Source organism: Hipposideros armiger, unplaced genomic scaffold (genome assembly GCF_001890085.2).
Source record: "Hipposideros armiger isolate ML-2016 unplaced genomic scaffold, ASM189008v1 scaffold_110, whole genome shotgun sequence".
Classification (NCBI taxonomy): domain Eukaryota; kingdom Metazoa; phylum Chordata; class Mammalia; order Chiroptera; family Hipposideridae; genus Hipposideros; species Hipposideros armiger.
The window spans coordinates 1,122,714-1,142,617 of NW_017731460.1; the positions used below are offsets into that span (position 1 = coordinate 1,122,714).

At 38.5% G+C, this 19,904-nt stretch overlaps 1 protein-coding gene across 2 annotated transcripts in view; it reads left to right on the forward strand.

The window, feature by feature from the left end:
- The window catches only part of ZWILCH (zwilch kinetochore protein), a 38,155-nt gene that overhangs the window by 6,784 nt on the left and 11,467 nt on the right, over positions 1-19,904 (forward strand). For both annotated transcript variants that reach the window (XM_019647264.1, XM_019647266.1), the window contains exons 3-13: positions 3,268-3,386; positions 5,324-5,523; positions 6,053-6,123; positions 8,027-8,182; positions 11,123-11,194; positions 14,944-15,037; positions 15,550-15,599; positions 16,215-16,320; positions 16,845-16,924; positions 18,563-18,719; positions 19,196-19,224. In XM_019647264.1, the coding sequence (XP_019502809.1) occupies positions 3,268-3,386; positions 5,324-5,523; positions 6,053-6,123; positions 8,027-8,182; positions 11,123-11,194; positions 14,944-15,037; positions 15,550-15,599; positions 16,215-16,320; positions 16,845-16,924; positions 18,563-18,719; positions 19,196-19,224 (1,134 nt within the window). The remainder of the gene's footprint in view (positions 1-3,267; positions 3,387-5,323; positions 5,524-6,052; positions 6,124-8,026; positions 8,183-11,122; positions 11,195-14,943; positions 15,038-15,549; positions 15,600-16,214; positions 16,321-16,844; positions 16,925-18,562; positions 18,720-19,195; positions 19,225-19,904) is intronic.

Genomic DNA, 19,904 nt, shown 5'->3' on the forward strand with positions numbered 1-19,904 from the left:
CCCACTGCCACAGGGGCTGCAGCCTACGCCATCGCCGGCTACTCATGGCAGCCCAGCTCCAGGTTGAGCTGTTGTTCAGCATCTCAGCCGTGGAGGGCAATGTCACTGGCCCTCATATGTGGGATCTGAACCGGGGCCCTCTAGTGTCCCAAGCCAGTTCTTAACCATCACGCCACTCGGCCGGCCCTGGTTGTTTAATTCTTAATAGCCAAATTTGGTTTTGTGGGAGTAATCTGAAATGTACACATTTTTAAATCATATTTTTGAAAGTGGATTCTAATTCTTTTAGGAATAAGTACTGTCCAACAGAAATATAATGTGAACCACGTATGCAATTTAAAATTTTCTAGCAGACTCATTACACGAAAAGAAATAAGTGAAATTATGATACAGTAAAATGGACTTTTTTCTTTTGTTATTCAGTCCTGTGAATTTTAATACATATATAGAGTCTGGTAATCACCACAATCAGGACACAAAACAATTCCATCACCCCCAGAACTCCGTTGTGCTATCCCTTTAAAATCATGCCCTCCTACAACCGTTACCCCTGGGCAAGTCTTTTCCCTCATTGTAGTTTTGTCTTTTTAAGGATGTCAAATGGAATCATACAGTGTGCAGCCTTTTGAGTTTGGCTTCTGTCATTTAGTATAATGCCTTTGAGATTCATCCAAGTTGTATGTGTATCAGTGGTTCATTTCTTTTAATTGTAGTGTTTCATGGTATGAATATACCAGTTTATTTACCCATTCACCCTTTGAAGGACATTTGTGTTTTTGTGTTGTTTTCAGTCTTCAATCGTGAATACAGCTAATATAATCACTTTTGTGCAGATTTTTGTGTAAGCATAACTTTTGTTTATAGTCAGTAACGCAGGAGTTGGATTGCTGGGTTTGAAATTAGGTTTAGTAATATTTTTATTTAATCTATTATTTTAATAGCTAATTAATTTAAAAATCATTAATGAGATATTTCAAGTTCTTTTTTCCATACTACATCTTCAAAATCTTGTGTTTGGTTTTACACTTACATCTCAGTTTGGTCTGGCCACATTTCAAGTGTTCTATAGCCTCATTTGGCAGGTGATGACTGTATTGAACAACACAGCATAAGTAGCTATGACTATAAAGTTCTACTTTAATTTTTGTTTGTTAAATGTAACAAGAGGGAACTTCTTATTTTTGTATCATTTTATAATTGCAGTGTTAAACTTGTGTGTTTTAATTATGGTAACTGTTTTGGTAATGTGGGTTTTATTGAATGCTGATAATGCTGTCACATTTATACACAGTTGCTTGGGACCAACATCCGTTTTTTTTGGTTACATTGTTTCCTGAGGTAGATAGGAACAGGCTCTAATAGGGGAAAGTAGAGGTTCTTTTAGAAGGAACTGCTTCTGTCTGCTTTAGGACTTTCATGTTGTCTGGACAGGCATTGTGATAAATGAACAGGGAGCTCTTTATTTTATTTCTTATTAAAAAAAAATTTTTTTTAAGATTTTATTGGGGAATTGGGGGAGGAGAACAATGCTGGGGAATTGGGGGAAGGGGAACAGACAAGTTGCTGTCCTTTTGTTCTTCAGCCTAGTTGTGGAGGATGTTGCTTCACTGGCCCATGTTGGTATTATCATTGTGCTCTTCCCGGGTGAGGCAGGTGGTCGCCGGCTTCTGGACAGCCGCTCACAGCAGCTCTTGGCAGCTCACACTGGCTGCCGGCCGCTCATGCTGGCTGCTGGCCACACACATTAGCTTATGGGCAGCCCACTGCAGCAGGGGCTGCAGCCTATGCCGTCTCCGGCGACTCAAGGCAGCCCAGCTCCAGGTTGAGCTGTTGTTCACCGTCTTAGCTGTAGAGGGCAGTGTCACTAGCCCTCATATGTGGGATCCGAACCGGGGGGCCCTACTGCTCAGAGCTGGCATCCCAAGCTAGATCTTAACCAACACGCCAGTCAGCCGGCCCGGGAGCTCTTTATTTTAAATACATACACCTGAAAACTTTCTGAGGAGGGGAACTACTTTATTGCTTATGTTAATGAATGGCTGTTATTAGTGCTTACCTATGGTGGACAAATGCTTGGAGAATAATTATAGGTGAATTATGTGGTTGACTTTAGACTTTTTTTATGGAGAGAAGAGGAAATTTATGTTGAGCAAAAGCTGAAAATATGAAGACGGTCAGATCAAGGTGAATTGTTATCTTGGAAAAGGTAAAGATGAGCAGAGGTTGTTTGTGGAAATCTGGGTTAGGATACTGATGAGAATGCAGCTCCGAGTTGTAAGCAGTTACCTGGAATTTAGTTAGGCCCTGGCATTTTTGGATGGTGAGCAATTAAAATGGCCTTTGTTTCTGCAAAGATCAGTAGAGGTTAACGCATGAGTTTCAGGTATATGACTATTGAAAAGGAGAATGGAGGAAAAAATGATATTTCTTGGGTACCTCTAGTTCTAGGAACTTTTTGGAAACCCTAGCCTGGAAGAAAATGAAATCTGGAATCTGGCAAAAGAAATTCAAAGCTGAGGAAACATCTAGGTTGATACCTATTAAGTCAGCAGAAGATTTACTGCCAGAAGGGACTACCTAGATTCAAATGTTGGCTTTGCGCTCAGCAGCTGTGTTATCCTAGGCAAGTAATTTAGCCATTCGCTACCTCAGGTTTCCCATCTCCAAAACAGGGTTAATAGTCGTATCTATCTAAAGGCTTTTATGAAGAATAAAAGAAAACTTAGACCAGTAGCTAGTACCCAGTAATACTCAGGAAATGTGTACTCATAATTATTGTTATTATTGGCAAAGCTGAGCCAGTTAACTACTTAAACGCAGAGATATCAGAAACAAATAGATATCAGAACCCTGTAACACAAACAAGAGTCATAGCCCTCAGAGGAATAGCTTTAAGGAGTAAGGGCTATGGATCTTCATGTTTGGGAGTGAAGAATCTGAAAAAATTGGGGTGTCTCCCTTCCATGGGTTTCCCTTGTCTTTAACTCATCATTTTGTACGTGTTGGAGCACTTTCTTTTCTAAGGGCATCAGATGCTTCCTTTATCAGTAGCAACTTAGAGCAATATCTTTTGCTGGAACATTGGAATGCTTCTAATGGCAAGATTTGTTGGTACCAGACTGGTTTGTAGCTATGATTCTTGCCATAACCTAATCATTTGTGCTTAGGTTTTAGAAATCAGTACATTATGTTCTAGCATAGTGAAGAGTTGACTGTTATCTTAAATATTCTTTTACCTGGTTAAATAATTTGAAAACATTTTTAAAGCCTTTAGAAAAGGAAGAGACAAGTCATGTTGAAGAGCTACAATCGGAAGAAACTGCTATCTCTGATTTCTCTACTGGTGAGAATGTTGGACCACTTGCTTTACCAGTTGGAAGGGGAAGGTAAGTTTTTTCTTAGTATTGGGATAGGAATGGGGGTGGAGGGTAGGAATGAATTTAAATTGAAGCATTCAATGTAAATTGGGAAAAAGTATATGTCTAGCCCAGATCCCTCCCTCCTTCGCCCCCCACCCCCACCCCAATATGTATATCTAACTCTCTAAGGATAGCTCTACTTGACTATGCCATAGGTTTCCCAGACATGACCAGGAAGGCTGCAGTGATTTTCCCTTTTTCCAGTCCCCTGTACCATTTGTTGTTGTTGCTTCTTAGATGTTTTCCTTGTGTCTAACCTGGTTCCCCTCCAATCTCTTCCTCACTGCTGCCAGAAAGCCTGATTGTGTTTCTTCCCTGCTTATAAATCCCTCAGCAGTTTTCATTGCCTCATGATAACATCCAAATTCCTTTTGAGTGATACACAGGAGCCTTCCTTGTCTAGTCCAGTAGTCCTCCACCAGGGGTACCCAGCGGGCGTTTGGAAATTGCAGGGGTACTTTCTGGTTATTACAGTGACTGAGGGGAGCTATTGCCCTGGACCATGGATTGTAAATGTCCTGCAAACATGGGACTCGCCTGCCAAATAAGGGGTGACTCCACTCTGTTAGAAACCCTGCTGTCTCTGTCTGCGTTGCCAGCCTACTTGCTGCCTCCTCCCTGTGTAGCCATATGCAGTTCCCTCTGCCCAGCCTCTCCTACCTCCAAAACCAAAAAGTCCTTGCCATCAAGGAGTTCTGGAAGATATAGTCATATAAATAATAACGTTAGAGAATAACAACTATAATAGCAATACTCACAAAGTGACTTTCCTTCATGGTGGTTTTTGTTTGTTTTGCTTTGGAGAAGCTTCTAACATTTGTATGTAGTTAACACTTTCTTGGCTTCTTGATTTTCAATCATATTTGAAGGCCTTTTTTCTTTTCTCCACACATCTTAAACATTATTTATTTGTATTGTTTTCTCCAGCCAGTGTTTGTTGGGGTTTACCCATATGCTTATCATTTCTTTGCTCTCCATTTCTTCTTGCATTTCAGACCTTCCTTCTGGGATTATTGTATTTCCTTTTTGAAGTACAACCCCTTAGAAATTCCTTTCCTGAACATCTGTTGACAATAAATTCAGTTTTCATCTCTTTGGAAAAAAATTTAGGCCACATTTTTGGGTAGCTTTTAATTTTGATATACTTCCAAATTTACAGGACAGTTACAAGCATAGTATGGAAACTTCTGTATATCCTTAACTCAGATTCAACAATTGTTTACATTTTGCTGCATCTGCTTTGTCATTCTTTTATTTCTCCTGCTCTTCCTCCTCCTCCACTCCTACCATCTATATAAAATATACATCTCACACACAATTTTTTAATGAAATATTGACAGTATGTTGGAGACATTGTAATTCTTTACCCCTAAATACATCACTATGTATTTCCTAAGAACAAGTACATTCTCTTATGTAACCACAGAACAATGATCAAAATCTGGAAATTTAACATGGTTACAATGCTATTATCAAATTCACAGTTCATATTCAGATTTCCTTGAGTGTTCCAATGACTAATGACTTCAAGCATCTTTTCATGGGCTTATTGGCTCCTACTTCTTTCTTTTTTTGCCCAGCTTTATTGAGATACAATTGACATATCCTATTTATTTCCTTAGATTGATTTCACAATATGCTTTTACTTCCACTGAACCATATTGAACCCCTGCTTATAGTAGCTCTGATCCTGTCACTCTGTCACTTTCTGGTGCATGAGTCTTGATCTGCCTGATGTGTCCTTCTCTCACTTCTTCACTGGGTGAAATATTTATGGGCACTTTGCCACTTAATTTCCAGAGTTTTGTTTCTGGGACAATCTTCATGATATCTTTGGAAAAGAAAATTCTTGTCTGATTGGCAATCTCTACCTATAATTCATTCTTCTTACTCTTGTTTTCAAGGCAGTTAATCGGACTTTACACCATGGCTCACAATCCTAGTATGACCCATTTGAAGATTAGTCGGCCAGTTACTGCCCTTCCTCCCCTTTGGGTAAGGTGTGACAGTTCAGATCCTGAAGGGACCTGTTGGCTAGGAGCTGAGCCTATCACAACCAACAACAGCATTGCAGGAATTGTCTTATATGTAGTCAGTTGTAAAGGTGAGAGCTCACTCTTACTGCTTTTATGGGTGTGTGTGTGCATATTTATTTGATAGCTATTGTTTTGTGGTTTTAATTGAAAATTGGTATTAAGAAGGAGGTGCACACAATGGAGCTTGTGTTAGCTACCATGAATCTACTCTTGTGTGTAACTTGCAGCATCTAGGCGATATTCCAGAATCACCAGAAATAGATCTCCAAAAATCTGGACAAGAGTTTATAACTGTTTTGTTTGGGTTTCATTTAATTTGTATGTCTTTTTGAAAGTTTTCGTTCATTGGAGGATAAAAAAAATTGAATACAATAATATATTTCTAGTCTCACAGTAAGCATATTATATTTTTGGTGGTAGTATTGACCTTTGTTCCACTTTCATTTTTCTATAAAGATTTCTTTCATCTGTGATTTAAATTTTAATGTCAACTATTATTAGTATTAAGTTGTGGGACCCTCAGAATTTGAATTTTCTAGCGCTAAGATTATTTTGAATTGTACCTTTAAATTTTTTTCTTTCTTTCATGTCTCATAGCTGATAAAAATTATTCTGTAAATCTTGAAGACTTAAAAAATTCACATAAGAAAAGACATCACTTGTCTACTGTAAGTATTTCTTTTCTCATTATTTTCTTGAAACTGTTATTTACCTATCTTCCTAGTTTAATTTTTTTTATTCGTAATATGACTAGATATTTTTCTGTAGTATTGAAATGCTTGTATTTATTTTCATATTAGGTAATGACTAAAATTAAAATATGGAGGGTGCCAACAAAATGTATACACATTTTAAGAAGGGAAAAAAAACTGTATGAGGTCTGACATTTAAGTTGGCGAACTTGTTTCAACGATGTTGCTAACCTTTTTGGTAATCAGAGGGATTATTCATTATGAATTTGTACCAACTCGACAAACAGTTAACCAAGTTTACTATTTAGAAGTGCTGAAAAGGCTGCATGAAAAAGTTAGATGCCGGCTGACCAAGTGGCTCGTTGGTTAAGAGTTGGCTTGGACACGCGAGTTCTGAGCAGCAGGGCCTCTGGTTTCGATCCCACATGGGCCAGTGACGCTGTGCCCTCTACAGCTAAGATGGTGAACAACAGCTCGACCTGGAGCTGGGCTGCCGTGAGTCTCCGGCCATGGCGTACGTAGGCTGCAGTGGGGTAGCAGTGGGCTGCCATAAGATACGTGAGTGGCCAGCAGCCACCAAGGGCTGCCGGGAGCCGCTGGGAGCGGCTGTCCAGTGCCAGCGACTCATCTGCCTCGCCCGGGAAGAGCGCAATGATAACAATACCAGCATGGGTATTGTGAAGCGACATCCTCCACAACTAGACTGAAGAACAAAAGGACAGCAACTTGTCTGTTCCCCTCCCCCAATTTCCCAATAAAATCTTTAAAAAATAAATAAATAAATAATAAAGTTAGACAACCTGAACTTTTCGCTAGCAATTCATGGCTCTTGCATCATGACAATGCACCAGCTCACATGGCACTGTCTGTGAGGGAGTTTTTAGGCAGTAAACAAATAACTGTATTGGAACACCCTCCCTACTTGCGTGATCTGGCCCCCAGTGACTTCTTTACCTGAAGAGAAAAGAAATACTGAAAGGAAGACATTTTGATGACATTTAGGACATCAAGGGTAATACAATGACAGCTCTAATGGCCATTCCAGAAAAAGAGTTCCCAAATTGCTTTGAAGGGTGGACTAGGTACTGGCATTGGTGCATAGCTTCCCAAGGGGAGTACTTTGAAGGTGACTGTAGCGATATTCAGCAATGAGGTATATAACACTTTTTCTAGGCTGAGTTCGCTAAATTGTCTGACCTTGTATTAAAATTGTAATAATATATACTGATAACAAAAGTTGAATTTTGTCATGTTGAAGTAAGTCATGTGTATACATTTTTTTGGCACCCCGGTACATGCCTTCTGTCTTTTTAGCTAATCTTTGTGATTAAAAAATATTGTCTTATTTTCCATTCGGGATAAAAGTATGACACTTTTTCTTCTTTTGAGAAAAGAAAGTAGTTTTTTTTTTTTTATTGGGGAAGGGGAACAGTGTTGGGAGAATTGGGGAAGGGGAACAGCCAAGTTGTTGTCCTTCAGTCTTAGTTGTGGAGGGTGCAGGTAGCTCAGCTCCAAGTCTAGTTGCCATCCGGCCGCCTGGCGGCAGCTCAGGACAACTCAGCTCAAAGTGCTGTGTTCAATCTTAGTTGCGGGTGAGCATAGCCTACCCTCCCATGTGAGAGTCAAACCGGCATCCTTGTTGTTAGGGGCACGTGCTCTCACCAGCTGAGCCATTCTGCCATCTCTTGACAGCTCAGCGGCAGCTTGGCTTGGGCGCAGCTCACTGGCCCATGTGGGAATTAAACCGATGACCCTGTTGCTCAGAGCTCGTGCTCTTAACCAACTGAGCCTCTTGGCTGGCCCAAGAAAGTAGTTTTGATAATGGGCCTTCGGTCATGTAATAGTATAATGAATTGCCTGTTGGATGTACTCTTTTCAGGTTACAGCCAGGGGCTTTGCCCAGTATGAGCTCTTGAAGTCCACTGCCTTGGATGACATAGTTCCTGCGTCACAGACTACTGTCACTTTGGACATTTCCTGGAGTCCTGTGGATGAGATTCTTCAAATTCCTCCACTCTCTTCAAATGCAACTCTGGTAAGCACGAACCCACATTTCTGTTGCTGCGTTTAATCAATGTAGGTTTACTTTTAACTTGCTTGTTGCTGATGCTGCATGCTTTCAATTCTAGCCCCAGCCCTCTCTGAGCTCTGAAAGGCTCAGCTGTCCCCCTGAAGTATCACCAGGGCAGCCAGTAGAGGTTTGGCCAGGTGATCTGATCTATCAGTTGCCCACAGTGCTGCAATCATGTAACTTAAGAATTTTCCAGTGAAGTTGGGACACAAGTGAAATCATCAAACTGACTTACCATCTCTGCTATTCTTAGAAGAGTGCAGATATTGGCAACACATCACGGATCATATTATTAAAAGCCTTTTCACCCTATATTTACATTTCTAGGAATCTGTCTTAAGAAATTAATCAGAATTGCTAGCAAATCTATACTGGGGGTGCCAGAAAATATATATACACATTTTAAGAGATGTTATCTATGTAGTACTTTTCAAAGTTGAATTGAATTATGGTAGCAATGTGTTGTATAACATTCATTCAAAAGGTGGCGTTACTAGTGTCACCATAGGACAGGCAGGACAGTCAAAGAAAATGGCGGAAGCACAGTTGTTTGAGGAGCTCAAGACCATTTTGAAGTGGTATTTGAAATTCGAGAACGTTGTGGAAGTACAGCGACAATGGAGGTGTGAGTATGCAACAGAACCTCCAACACACCTAACAACTGCACACATTTGTGATAAGTTTGAGACGCATGGTGCTGTGTGAAGAAATTGAAACGGCATGCACAGCGATACAGGTGGGCACTTTGGTCAACGTTATTCAAGCAGTAGTTCGCCGTAATCAGAAGTGTCTGAACGCTGTTGGTAACCACTTTGAGAACGTCTTGTAATTGCAGAAGTCAAACGTGACTTGTGTTCATCTTCTGTTATCGGTATATATTGAGTATTACAATATAATATAGTTGTCCTTTCTTAAAATGTGTATACATTTTTTGGCACCCTCTGTATGTAGGAAGATCTTCATGGTAATATAGCTGTGTTTCCAAACTATTAAAAACAAACCCTAGATGTTCAATAGGGAAAAGATTAATAGATTTCCATGATGAAATATACATTCTTTAAAAATCACTATTTAATCTTTAATGATAATAAGAAATGCTTATATTTAAGCAAACCAAAGGAAAAAGTACAACATTGGATATATAATAAGATCTCAACTATGTTTTAAAAAAAATGTATACAAAGAAGCCTGGATAGTATTAACAGTGGTTCCCTCAGGGTGGTGGAATTATGGATAATTATATTATTTTTTTTTTTAAAGATTTTATTGGAGAATTGGGGGAGGAGAACAGTGTTGGGGAATTGGGGAAGGGGAACAGACAAGTTGTTGTTCTTCAGCCTTTGTTATGAAGGGCGCCAGTCGCCATCTGGTTTCTCGTCGGCAACTTGTGGCCTCTAAGCTCAAGGTGCTGTGTTCAATCTAAGTTGCGGTTGGGTGTAGCCACCTTCCCATGCGGGAGTCGAACCAGCAGCCTTGTTGTTAAGAGCGCATGCCCTATCCACTGAGCCATCCAGGCGGCAGCTCAGCTCAAGGTGCTGAGTTCAGTCTTAGTTGCGGATGGGTGTAGCCCACCAGCTGAGCCATCTTGCCACCTGGTGGCAGCTCAGTGACAGCTCAGCTCGGGCGCAGCGTCACTGGCTTATGTGGGTATCAAACCGGTGGCCCTGTTGCTCAGAGCTCGCATTCTTATGCCAAATCTAAACCAACTGAGCCACTCGGCCTGCCCAGATAATTGTATTCTTAATGCTTTTCTTTTCTTATAACAGGAATTTACCTACAACAGAATTTACTTTTTTATTTTTTTTCCCCACCCTCCCTCTTTTTTTAAAAAAATGTCTTAGGGTTGTAAAACTTGACCTCCAGTTAGGACAGCACACTGTTGTTTAGTTAGAAGGAATCTAATGGACATGTGTATGGGGAGAAGGGTATTTTTGGTGTATGGTAATGCTAAGTTTGTCATTGAATCTTTCTTTTTTTTTTTAAAACCTCCGTTGGGTTCAACTGATCTCACAGATTCATTGCACACAAAGATGCCACTATGAAATATGTCTTTACTAAGTCACAAACACGACTGGCGATAGGTTACGGTAGAGGGGGAAGATATGGAAGTGATGAGTGATAATACTTAAGTTAACTGTTAGATATTTGAAGTTGCTCCCAATGGAGAGTTAAAGACTTTATTGGGGAAGGGGAACAGCCCCGTTGTTGTCTTTCAATCTTAGTTGTGGAGGGCACAGCTAGCTCAGCTCCAAGTCCAGTTGCCGCCCATTGGCAGCTCATGGCTGCTCAGCTCAAGGTGCAGTTTTCAATCTTAGTTGCGGCGGGTAGGAGGGGTGGGGGGACGGTGTAGCCACCATCCCATGTGGGAATCGAACCTGCAGTCTTGTTGTTAGGAGCACGTTCTCTCACCAAGTGAGCCATCCTGCCACCTCTTGGCAGCTCAGGGGCAGCTCACCTCGGGTGCAGCTCACCGGCCCATGTGGGAATCGAATTGGCCACCCTGTTGCTCAGAGCTCGCGCTCTTAACCAACTGAGCCACTTGGCCGGCCCCTGTCATTGAGTCTTGAGATATATTTCTCCTACTTGTCCTTTGGAAATTAAGTGGGAGAGTGCAGGACAGCAGTTGTCCCATATAGGTATAATTGTGGTATATATATATATAGAGAGAGAGAGAGAGAGGATGTGGTAGCCTGAATTTAGGTTACTGCATTTATTGCATCAGGATGGGCAGGATCTATGATATCTCTGAGTATCTCTAAATGAAGTATTGCCCTCCTTTTTCAATTCATTAATGCTTTATGAAATATATTTTTAATGTGTGGGTAGTTTGAAATTCATGTTACTATGACCCTTATGCCAAGAAGATGGGATTACCAGTGAAAACTGACTTTGGGAATTTTTTAGAATATTAAAGTGGAATCAGGAGATCCCAGAAGTCCTTTGAATCACCTTCACAGAGAACTGAAATTTCTCCTTGTGAGTATCCTTCTGGAATTTGTATCTTGCGTTAAATCTTATTTTTCCATACAAATGTTTGCTAATATCATTGTATTTTGTTTTGTATTCTTCAAAATTTGTTCCAAATGTTATGTATGCAATTTGGACAATTTTACTATGGGGTACTTGTCCTTACATTTAAAGAAAGCATTAGTTAGATAGTTAATAGCTACAGTTCTTCTGCCTTTGCTATTGGAGTGTTTGGTTTTTATTTATATGATGGATTCGCCTCTTTCCAGGTGGGTTAGCTGCCAATTTATTTTAAATGCACATGTAATCTGTTTGGTAATAACTTGGGTTTTGATTGATGCTAAAGATTAATGAGCATGTGCTTCAAGAATTTTATGTTTCAGTAATTTTAGCTCCACTCTACAAATTGAATCTCAAGGGGGTGCCTCATTTTAATGCAGTAGAAATTCCAAATGTCTTAGCCTGGCATACAAAGCCAGTTGTATTCAGTCACTGCCTTACTTATTTTCTTATTTCTTTTTTTTAACAGCTTTATTGAGATATAAATTACATCCCATAAAATTCACTTGTTCAGTAGTTTTTAGTATACTTAAAGAGTTGTACAACCATGACCATATTTAATTTTAGAGCATTTACATCACCCCCAAAAGAAATCCCATACCCATTAGCAGTTACCTCCCACCCCCATTGGCCCCTGGCAACCACTAAGGTACTTTCTGTAGTGCTTTATTCCTTTTTATTGCTGAATAGCATTCAGTTGTATAGCTACACCATATTTTGTTTATCCATCCATCAGCTGATGGACGTTTCAGTTGTTTCTATTTTTGGGCTATTTTAAGGAATGCCGCCGTGAATAATCATGTACATGTTTTTGTGTGGCATATCTTTTCAGATCTTTTGAGCGGAGTTGCTGGGTCATAGGTTTAACTCTATGTTTGACCTTTTGAGGAACTCCCAAACTATAACTGTTTCCAAAGTGGCTACATCATTTTCTATTTATACCAGCAGATTATGAGGGTTCACTTTCTCCATATCCTTGCCAATGCTTGCTATTATGTTTTTGTTTTGTCTTTGTTTTGTTTTTTATTATAGCCATCCTAGTGGGATGAAGTAGTGTCTCGTTATGTGGCATTTCCCTGATGGCTAATGACATTTAGCACCTTTTCTTGTTCCTATTGGCACCTACTTATTTCTTTAGCTTAATCTAACACCCTGCTCCCACTACCCTTGAATTTCCAACCCTTGAAATATTGAGTTTCCTGCTTGTAGTAGCTCTGATCATGTCACACTTTGTCACTTTCTGGTGTGTGTGTCTTGCTCTGCCTGGTGTGCCCTTCTGCCACCTCTTTGCTGGGTGAGCTCTCTGTGACATCTTCCCCAAGGCTGATTGCACTGATCCCGCAGAACGGCTTATGCTACCTGTGCTTGGGCTCATATAGAAGTCCACACATACCTCCTGTCAAGGTGTTTACCAAACATAGTAATTTGTTTACTTACCTGTCTCCCTTACTAGACTTCAATGCCAGGTATCTGTTGTGCCTTCAGCATCTAGTTTAGTACCAAGCATTCTGAATACTTTTTCCTCCTATTATTGTTATTTCCCTGTTTGTACAAAATTTGGTACTTTTTCTGCCTTTCTCACCTTTCTTCTTGAAAGTTCCTCTTTCAGGACCATTGATGTGGGCTGCCATCATACTTCTACCCTCATGTCCTTGCCCTTCTCTCTCCAACCTGGCAGAGACTTCATATATTCAGTGGTTTGACTAATGCCTTTATAAGGGAATGCCAGATCCCTTCTTTAAGCTGATACCAGTTCCCATCTTTCTTATTTCCATCAAATTATTTCCAACTTGAGTAGAGTGCTATGGCCTCAAATTTAATATGTCCAAAATGAAACATGAAATCTTCTCTAGACTAGATCTCCAGACCAGGAACCCCTGTCTAATGGATTCCTTCAGTTTCATTTATATAGTTTACTCTTGAACAACATGGGGGATAAGGACGCTGACTCTCCCCAACCCCCCTGCCCCATAGTCAACAATCTGAGTTTAACTTTTGACCTCCCATAACTTAATTAACTTAGTTACTAATAGCCTACTGTTGACTGGAAGCCTTACTGATAACATAAATAGTCAATTAACACATATTTTGAATGTTACATGTATTATACTATATTCTTACAATAAAGTAAGTTAGAGAGAAGAAAATGTTAAGAAAATCATAAGGAAGAGAAAATACATTTATTGTATTTATTGAAAAAAATCTGCATATAAGTGGGCCCATGCAGTTCAAACCCGTGTTGTTCAAGGATAAACTGCATTTTACTTAGTAAGAACAGCTAGAAGCTGCCACTCTACTATGTGCCAAACATGTGGTGCTAGATGGTTCAGTTATTTTGCCTGAGGTGTCAGCCTCTGGTAAGCGGAAGAACTGGTTCAAAACTCATTCAAATACACATCTGTCTCTCTGACTTGAAAGTTCATGCTTTGTTATAATCTCCCTTATAAATTCACAGAATTTTAGATGTGCACACAGTCATAGTCTCTAAGTTCAACTCTATATTTTTATAAATGGATAGGATTTGTTTTTCTTTTATTTTGTATCTGTCTCTCTCCCCCTCCCCCGCGCCCTCCCTCCCTCATACATTGTTCTTCCTTTCAAGTTTCTCTCCCTGTGTTCATCCTGGTTAAAATCTTATCACCTCCCTCCTGGACCACTCTAATGATCATTCATTGTTTCTCAACAGGGACACTATGATCATTTGGGGCAGGACCATGCTTTGTGGTTTACGATCCTTGTACACCTTGCAAAATGTTTAGCATCCCTGGCCTCGACCAAATTAAATGCTCAAAGTGCTCCTGTATCCCCAGCCATTGTGACACCAAAAATTATCTGCACATTTTGCCAAACACCTCCTGGAGGTAGAGATTGAGGTCACTTCTATTGAGAAACATTGTACTTTCTCTTTTCCTTAGAGTCTATCCAGGGTATTTCTGATGAGGAATCCTTCATTTTTTCTGCACCAAAATCAACAGTGGCTGTTGTCGTCCATGTGAAATTAACAATCTTATAAAGTTTTAAGATCGCTATTCCTGTCTAGCCCCTGCTCCTTGTAATCTTCTTTCCCAGTGTTCCCTCCACCTTGGTTAGAATCATCCCATGCTCTTCATCTCACTCCCTGCTCCTTCCCAGCTCTTAGCTGATGCTTCCCACATTTGAGTTGGAGTTGAGCTGAGGTTTCACATTGTACCCATGGCTAGTCCAGCCTATCTTGACCCCCCTTCCTTAGTATTTTGTTTTAGATATTATATATATAGGCAAAGGCATTTATATTATTTTTGTATAAACTTCCATTTAGTTACTTTATCTGTATTATCTGTCCTTCATAACCCACATTACAAGTATCTTCAGAGTGGGCTCATCAGTCTTGGATCCTGTAGCATCTATGCACAGGGCATCATAGTTCAGAATACGATCTTTGGATGTGTGCCCTGGTACTGTCAGTCACTAATTGCATGACCTCAAGCAAGTTACTTAACCCCTCTTAGCCTCAATCAAGTGGAGGTAAATATTAATATCTGCCTCACAGAGTTTTTGTGAGGATTAAATAACGTACTACATATGAAACACTTAGAACATATGTAATTAAACATTCAAGAAATATTATTGCAACTATTATGATTAATATTAAATATATCCTTACTGATTAAACTGTGTTTTCTACTAACCAGCTTTTGGGCTTTTTAAATCTCCCGTAGGTTTTGGCTGATGGTTTGAGGACTGGAGTTACGGAATGGCCTGCACCTCTGGAAGTGAAACCTGCTGTTGAAGTTGTGCAGGAATTCTTGAATGGTGTTTGTTTTCTTGATTCACACTCTGCATTGTTTGTTTTTCTTAATTGGGAGTTTATACTTGCTATCTTTAAATATAAGTTGTCTTTTTAGGCTTAGTATTTTGTTGGGTTGGGATATATGAGGTCTGTCATGGTCAGAAGGACAGCTTTCATTCTAAATTGCTAATGGTAACAGCCTAAGTAATTTTAAGAATAAGGTCTAATCTAAAATTTATATACCACAACCATATTTGAGATTGTAGGAGAGGAGGGATGGAACAGTAACCTGTGAGCACCTACCATGTACCCAGTATTGTATGTCAGGGGCTCTCCCTGTACCTCGGTTCATCCTCACCCCCCCTACCTGGTGGGTCTCTATTATGACTTCCATCGGAGAGTTAAGTAATTGGCTAAAATCTCCAGTTATACTTTTACTGTCCTTATTTGCCATTTGAAAATAGAATCAGGTGGGAAATAGTTTGGAAAGCAGAAAAATAAAATGGAGAATTAATAAGCTTTTGCCACTTTCTAGACTTAAATAAGCTGGATGGATTTGATGGTTCTACAAAAAAAGACACAGAGGTAAGTGGGTTGCTATCAGTTAGAACTATGCACTGAAGTCACTTTTAAAATGTGATTATACTGTTATCTTTCATGCTGTACCATCCATGTCAAATGGATCTGTACAGCGGAGGCAGTGTTTTGAGGGTAGTTTTTTTTCTTGGTCTTTAATGTCAGCACTGGTGATTATTTTTCTTAAGAGCTGATAAATATTTTTAAAGCAAACTAATACATATGTATTATTAATTGCTCAACTGCAGAGAAGTAGAAATGAATATGTTAATATACTATAACATGCTATTACTTTAGTATATTAATATAAGACAGCATGTTAAATGCTAGAGGTGGTATTATTAAACTAATTGTGTTGTCATTTGACAAATAGGAAGATGGAGACAACAGTAATTTAGTTAAATATTTTTATATGAAGAAAAGCTGATGCTTGCTGTTAAGCATCACAATTTTAAAACAATTTTAGGGGCCCAGTTTTTCACTGTCTATTGATTTGTGCCTCTTTCTTTGTGTGTGATCATGGATCTGTATTTTCTAAGAATAGCATTTGAAAGCTTATTGGCCTTAAATTATTTTCCTTTTTAAAAAAGTTAAACTGAGTATTCTCTGACGCTTTTTTTTCAGACAGTGAAGCATGACAGTGCTGCATTTGATCGTTCCATCGAGTGTCTCTTTACAGTACGGTGTGATCTCGATTTTGTTGAGCAGCTGTGGTGCAAAATGAGTAGTAGTAGGTGTCCATCAGGATTGTAAAATAGAATTTTTCCTGTTACTTCTTAGGTTTACTTTTAATTAAGTCTTTTGGAAATAATACAGTGTGTACTACTAGCTTTGTATGAAAGTTGGTTCCTGTTTTACAAATTGATTTCTAATATTGCACTGGCATATCCTGCTCAAAAATTGTACTAAAACAAGACAATTCGTAGAATCTATTTTTTTCTCCTGCCTTAAGTATATGACTTAGGTGGTTTTCATACTGTGTATATGAACCAAAACATACCTTAATGAAAGAACAATTATTAGAAAAAGGAAAAGATATTCCTTAATATTTTACTAAGTGTGTTATTTAGTGGCAGTTTAATTTCTTTCTTTAGAAATGCATTAAGTCTTTTCTTTTGCCTTTTTCTTCCTCTTCGCCCATCCATGAAGTATAGATACTTGTCTTCCACTTCATTTGTGTATACTTAAGATTAATGACATATTTGATCTGCAGAAATACCATCAAAATAATGTTAGACTGACTTGTTTTTCAAGGTGTGATTTCATATCAAGACTTGGTGAAGTGTTTCACGTTGATCATCCAGAGTCTACAACGTGGTGATATACAGCCATGGGTAAGTTTAGTATTGCGTGTTAGAATTTTCTCAGAAAAAGCACTATGGTTAAGAACACAGGCTCTGGAATATGCTGCCTGAGTTTGAATTCCGGCCCTGAGACTTACAGCTATCTACTTCTCTGTGCCCCAGTTTCCTCATCTGTAAAGTAGGAGTAGAAATAATACTACTTCATAGTGTTGTTTTAGGATTAAATAATTTAATTCATGTAAAACACCTTGCTCATAGGTAAGTGCTCAATATTTGTAAGCTACTAATATTGTCATTGTTACTGTTGCTGTGAATGATAATTCTCATATACAAATTGGAATACTCTAAAAAGCAATTTTGATAATGATCCTCAAAATGCCACGTGAATCAATAATTCTTTTGTTAGGATCCATCTTAAGCTGATACACAGAAGTACGTATCAAGATTTTATGTATCAGAGTAGTCATTAAAGCCTTGTTTATGGTAGCAAAAAATTTTAAATGATCTAAGTTTCTACTATTGATGGAATAACTAAGTAAATAATATAACCACAGACTACTACATGCTAAAAATGATGCTGACAGATGATGTGGAGAAATGCTTCTCATGTTCAGTAAAAAGAAAGGAGGAGTATATACTATTAAAAAAATGTACATTTTGGGGAGAAAAACCTGGAATCAAATGCTAAAATGTTTTAGCAATCACCTCTGGAGGTAGGGTTACGAATTAGTTTTTCCAACTGCATTATACATTTCCGTACTTCATGAATTTTCTATAATCTATTCGTGCTTTTATAATCAAGAAAAAGGTAAGTAAAAAGCTAGAAACAGAAATATTCCTCATTTAATAGGAATTATTTTAAGTAATGTGGCTGCCAATTCATGGCTATAAAACTTTGAAACTTTCATAGGTGTGAACTAAGATACACTCCAGAGCAAAGGCATGAAAATTCTGCCCCTTAATTGGGCATTAGTGATTCTAGGCATTGTAGTCTTGGCCATTGAATTTTTTTCTTGCGAGTTTCTGTGTTTGTGAAGGGTTTACAAGTATATCTCTACCATGTGCAATGAGTGCAAACAAAGTGGTAATAGTTTTAAAAAAGAAAGTGCAAAAGATTGTAATGAAAATTAGAGATAATGGACAGTGGTGAGAAAATATAAAATATTTTAGGTATGTTTAAAATTGTTTAACATTTGGAACACTGTAAGTTCACAGCTTTTTTTAATTTGTAAAAATCAAGTTAGTATGTTGGATATTGTAGCCAATAAGGACACATGCATAGACCATAGAGGGAGAGTTTTCCTGTAGCAGCGGGTTTTCAATGTAGTTGAAGATGTTCAATTGGGAAAAGATGCCAGATAGCACTTAGCCAGGAGAAGAGAATTCCTAGTTATAAAGCTTCAAAAGACCAACTCTGCCTTCTCTTTGATGGAATTACATCTGGGGGTGATAAGTTTAAACCCTTCTTAATTGCTTTGGACTTGAGCAAATGAGTCAGGAATGGCATGTTAGAAACCGTGTGTAACTTGGGGGCTTTTATTCAAACTATTTATAGTATCAGGGGACTAAAGATGCAAGCTTACAATTTTTAGTTTGTAGCTAATGCAGTTTGCTTCTCTTTTGCTTATGAATTTATTTATGGTTTCATAAACTTTTCTTGATTTCTAGCTCCATAGTGGAAGTAACAGTTTACTAAGTAAGCTCATTTATCAGTCTTACCATGGAATCATGGACACAGTTTCTCTCAGTGGGACTATTCCAGTTCAGATGCTTTTGGAAATTGGTTTGGACAAACTAAAGAAAGATTACATCAGTTTTTTCATAGGTAAGTCCCTTTCCCAGCTCAAAAAATTAAAAAGTACATCACAGTTATCAGCCAATAGGTATTCTCAGATTTTATCTTTCTACTTGTCCCTAGTAGTCTTGGCTTTGGCCCTGGTTCTCTAGACCTTTAGTTTCCCCCTCAGTAGACAGATTAGAGATAATTATAGTTTTTATTTGCTTGTTTGTTTTTAGATTAAAGTTTTTGAGATTCTAAGAGGTTAATGTAGTAAATAATAACCCTTTTATGAGATGCTACTTTAATACCCAACACTTGGTTGTTTTTATTAGGCCAAGCTGTGATCATTTTTAGAGTAAATACTGGCATATATTTATAGTGTAATGTGCCAAAAAATTTGACCGTTTCGGAGGAACAATGAGCTTGAAGATCTCTTTTACATATGAACTATGAACATTTTTACTTAGGTTCCTTAACATGTAATTGACAATACCTAAAGCTTACATGTTTTTTCGTAATAGGTCAGGAACTTGCATCTTTGAATCATCTGGTGAGTTTATTTTTTTATTCAAAAGTTAATTTTTCTTTTATTTATTTGTTGTGTATATAATTATTAAATGCCTAATCTGTTTTCAGCCTCTGTCCTAGGTCCTGGAAAACAGATAAATTAGACAGTTAATGGCCTTAATTACTACTGCCTAGTAAGATAGACAAAAAAGTAGCCCATTTAGTGTCATTTCTCATTCTCTATAAATTTATGATGCTCACGTATAGTTGTATCCTGCTCAAGCCGATGTACTCCCATAACTCTCGTTTATCTGAAGTGATTAGGGAATCCCTTTCTTTGATAGGCCCTATAAAGGAATTTTTGCTTTATATTCTTTTGACCCTTTTCTAGTATACACAAATTTCAAAGAATTTATGACATTCTTTAATATATTGATTCAAAAGAGACTTGTGGGTTTCAGGGTCATGATTACAAGTTTTTGTATTTTTCTAGTGTCTTGATTTAGAAAGTTTAGTAGGAGATTGAATAGCATCTGTACTGACCCTTGACAGTCATTGGAAGATCCTTTTAGAAATTGAATTTGTAGTATCAACTTGTTTGTCGTTTGTCTCTTATAAAAATACAAGGTAGAGGGCCGGCTGAGTGGCGCGATGGTTAAGAACTCGCTTGGGATGCCAGAGGGCCCCGGTTCGGATCCCACATATGAGGGCCAGTGACACTGC